The sequence below is a fragment of the Argentina silus genome, assembly GCF_951799395.1.
Source record: "Argentina silus genome assembly, chromosome: 18".
Classification (NCBI taxonomy): Eukaryota; Metazoa; Chordata; class Actinopteri; order Argentiniformes; family Argentinidae; genus Argentina; species Argentina silus.
In genome coordinates, this window is record NC_139672.1 from 17,363,398 (window position 1) to 17,365,897 (window position 2,500).

Below are 2,500 nucleotides of genomic sequence, written 5' to 3' on the forward strand. Positions count from 1 at the left end.
GCTGGCTGACATCTGCACAACTCCACAACCGAGTCAAAACACAGCTGACAGACGCATCAGTGCATACACACACACACACACACACACACACACGCACACACACGCACACGCACACACACACACACACACATGCTAGCCAAAACCCTTCTTTTCTCTCCAGAATAGCTTCGAGGGAGGGAAAGCGAGAGACAGCACAAGACTCCCCCCCTTTCCACCCAGACCAGACCCAGACCAGACCAGACCCAGACCAGCCCCAGACCCAGACCAGCCTCAGACCAGACCCAGACCAGACCAGACCCAGACCAGACCCAGACCCAGACCAGCCTCAGACCAGACCCAGACCAGACCAGACCCAGACCAGCCTCAGACCAGACCCAGACCAGACCCAGACCAGCCTCAGACCAGACCCAGACCAGACCCAGACCAGCCTCAGACCAGACCCAGACCAGACCAGACCAGACCCAGACCAGCCTCAGACCAGACCCAGACCAGACCCACCCAGACCAGACCCAGACCAGCCTCAGACCAGACCCAGACCAGACCCAGACCAGCCTCAGACCAGACCAGACCCAGACCAGCCTCAGACCAGACCCAGACCAGACCCAGACCAGACCCAGACCAGACCCAGACCAGACCAGACCCAGACCAGCCTCAGACCAGACCCAGACCAGACCCAGACCAGACCCAGACCAGACCCAGACCAGCCTCAGACCAGACCCAGACCAGACCCAGACCAGACCAGACCCAGACCCAGACCAGCCTCAGACCAGACCCAGGACAGTCCCAGACCAAACCCAGCCCCAGGGACAGAGCAGAGCAGAGCCGAAGGGGAGACTCAGACCCAGACCAGACCCAGAACCAAACCCAGACCAGACCCAGACCCAAACCCAGACCAGCCCCAGGACAGACCGAGACCAGCCCCCAGCCCCAGGACATACCCAGAACCAGACCAGACCAGACCAGCCCCAGACCAGACCCAGGAAAGACCAGACCAGACCAGACCCAGACCAGACCCAGACCAGACCCAGACCAGATCCAGACCAGACCAGACCCAGACCCAGACCAGACCAGCCCCAGGACAGACCCAGGACAGACCCAGACCAGACCCAGCCATACTCAGCCAGACCCAGAACCAGAACCAAGACCAGAGCGGAGCAGGAGGAGGAGAGACAAGAGGAGGAGAGAGAGAAGAGGACTCACAGTGAAGACATCATCGTCCCCCAGTTCTGCCTCGTTCTGGATGGTCGTAGAGGAGGTGGTGGAGCCTGCGGACGGAGGCAGACAGCAGAGAGGTCGCTTACTGCTCTCTCTGCTTCACTGAGACTCCCTTTTCCTCCCTATTTACTTATTTAGTTGTTTATAAACCATGAATTCATCTTAAAAGCGTTTTTAAGGTAAAAGCAACATGAGAGACTCTTCCTTCAACGACTATGACGAGTCATAACAGACTTTATTTACGCAACCTACGTTTGAGCAGGAGGTCAAAAGAATCATGTTTATAACTTCACATTCAGACATCGGGGGGAGGCTAGCGGAGGTAGAAATCGCAGGATGGGCTCATTGTACGCATTCCTCGTTCCGTTCCATGCATTACAATGAGCCCGTCCTCCGATTTCTACCTCCGTTGGCCTCCCCTTGCCACATACCTTCCGTCAGGTCCTCCATGGCCTTGCGGACGCCGCGGTCGAAGGCAACGGGCATCGGCCGGACTCTGGAACGTCAGGCCGCACTTCCTGTTGTCCACCTTCCAATGGTGGAAGGTGGGGCGTGGCCTTGGTGTAGACCAGGTCCTTCTTCAGGAAGCATTCGTAGAATCACCTGGAAAGGGGGGCGGAGCAAGTTGACGATGATGTCATTGTTAGGGTCAGCCAATGACTACAGGTTCTCCCTACGGAGAACTGTGTGTGTTCAAAGCAGGAGGAGGCCGGTGGAGGTCGATGTCCTCTTTACAATGACAGCCCGTCCTCCGATTTCTGCCCTCCACAAAAGCTTCAAAGCTCAGACCAGAGAGAGATGACTGCCTCATTCCACGGTTGAGTTCTGTGGGAAACTGTAACGCTCTGAGACCTGAAGACCTTAGCGTTTGCTTCAGCTCGGCCAGCTAACACAGTGTTGTGGCGTTTTTTTTTTTTGTCTTTTATTTCTCTTTGGATTTCTTTTAATTTCTCTTAGGAGCCTTTAGCTTTGGCTCGGCCCCAAGGTAGGGTGTGGGGGTGGGGGGGGGGGACGACGACGACGACGACCTGCCACTCACCTGTTTGTCCTTTGAGGCGTTCGCCGTGGATCAGGAAGCTGCTCCTCCACCAGCAGCTCCGCCGACAGCACCTTGGCCACGCCCACTCTGCTGAGAGCAGCCGCCGTCCTGAGCCAACCAGCCGCCGCTGGAGTCGTCCCGGGTCATCACCACCGCCTTGACGCGCACGATGTAGCTGTCACTGCAGGGGGGGGGGGGGGGGCGAGGGGGGGGGGGGGGGGGCGAGGGGGGGGGGGAGTCAGTCAA

At 58.0% G+C, this 2,500-nt stretch overlaps 1 protein-coding gene across 1 annotated transcript in view; it reads right to left on the reverse strand.

Moving 5' to 3' along the window:
• spred2a (sprouty related EVH1 domain containing 2a) overlaps positions 1-2,500 on the reverse strand; it is a 20,161-nt gene that overhangs the window by 9,290 nt on the left and 8,371 nt on the right. The window contains 8 exon segments of the mRNA XM_083690201.1: positions 1,201-1,265; positions 1,647-1,692; positions 1,694-1,765; positions 1,767-1,814; positions 1,817-1,818; positions 2,255-2,294; positions 2,296-2,349; positions 2,351-2,435. Of these exon segments, the coding sequence (XP_083546327.1) occupies positions 1,201-1,265; positions 1,647-1,692; positions 1,694-1,765; positions 1,767-1,814; positions 1,817-1,818; positions 2,255-2,294; positions 2,296-2,349; positions 2,351-2,435 (412 nt within the window).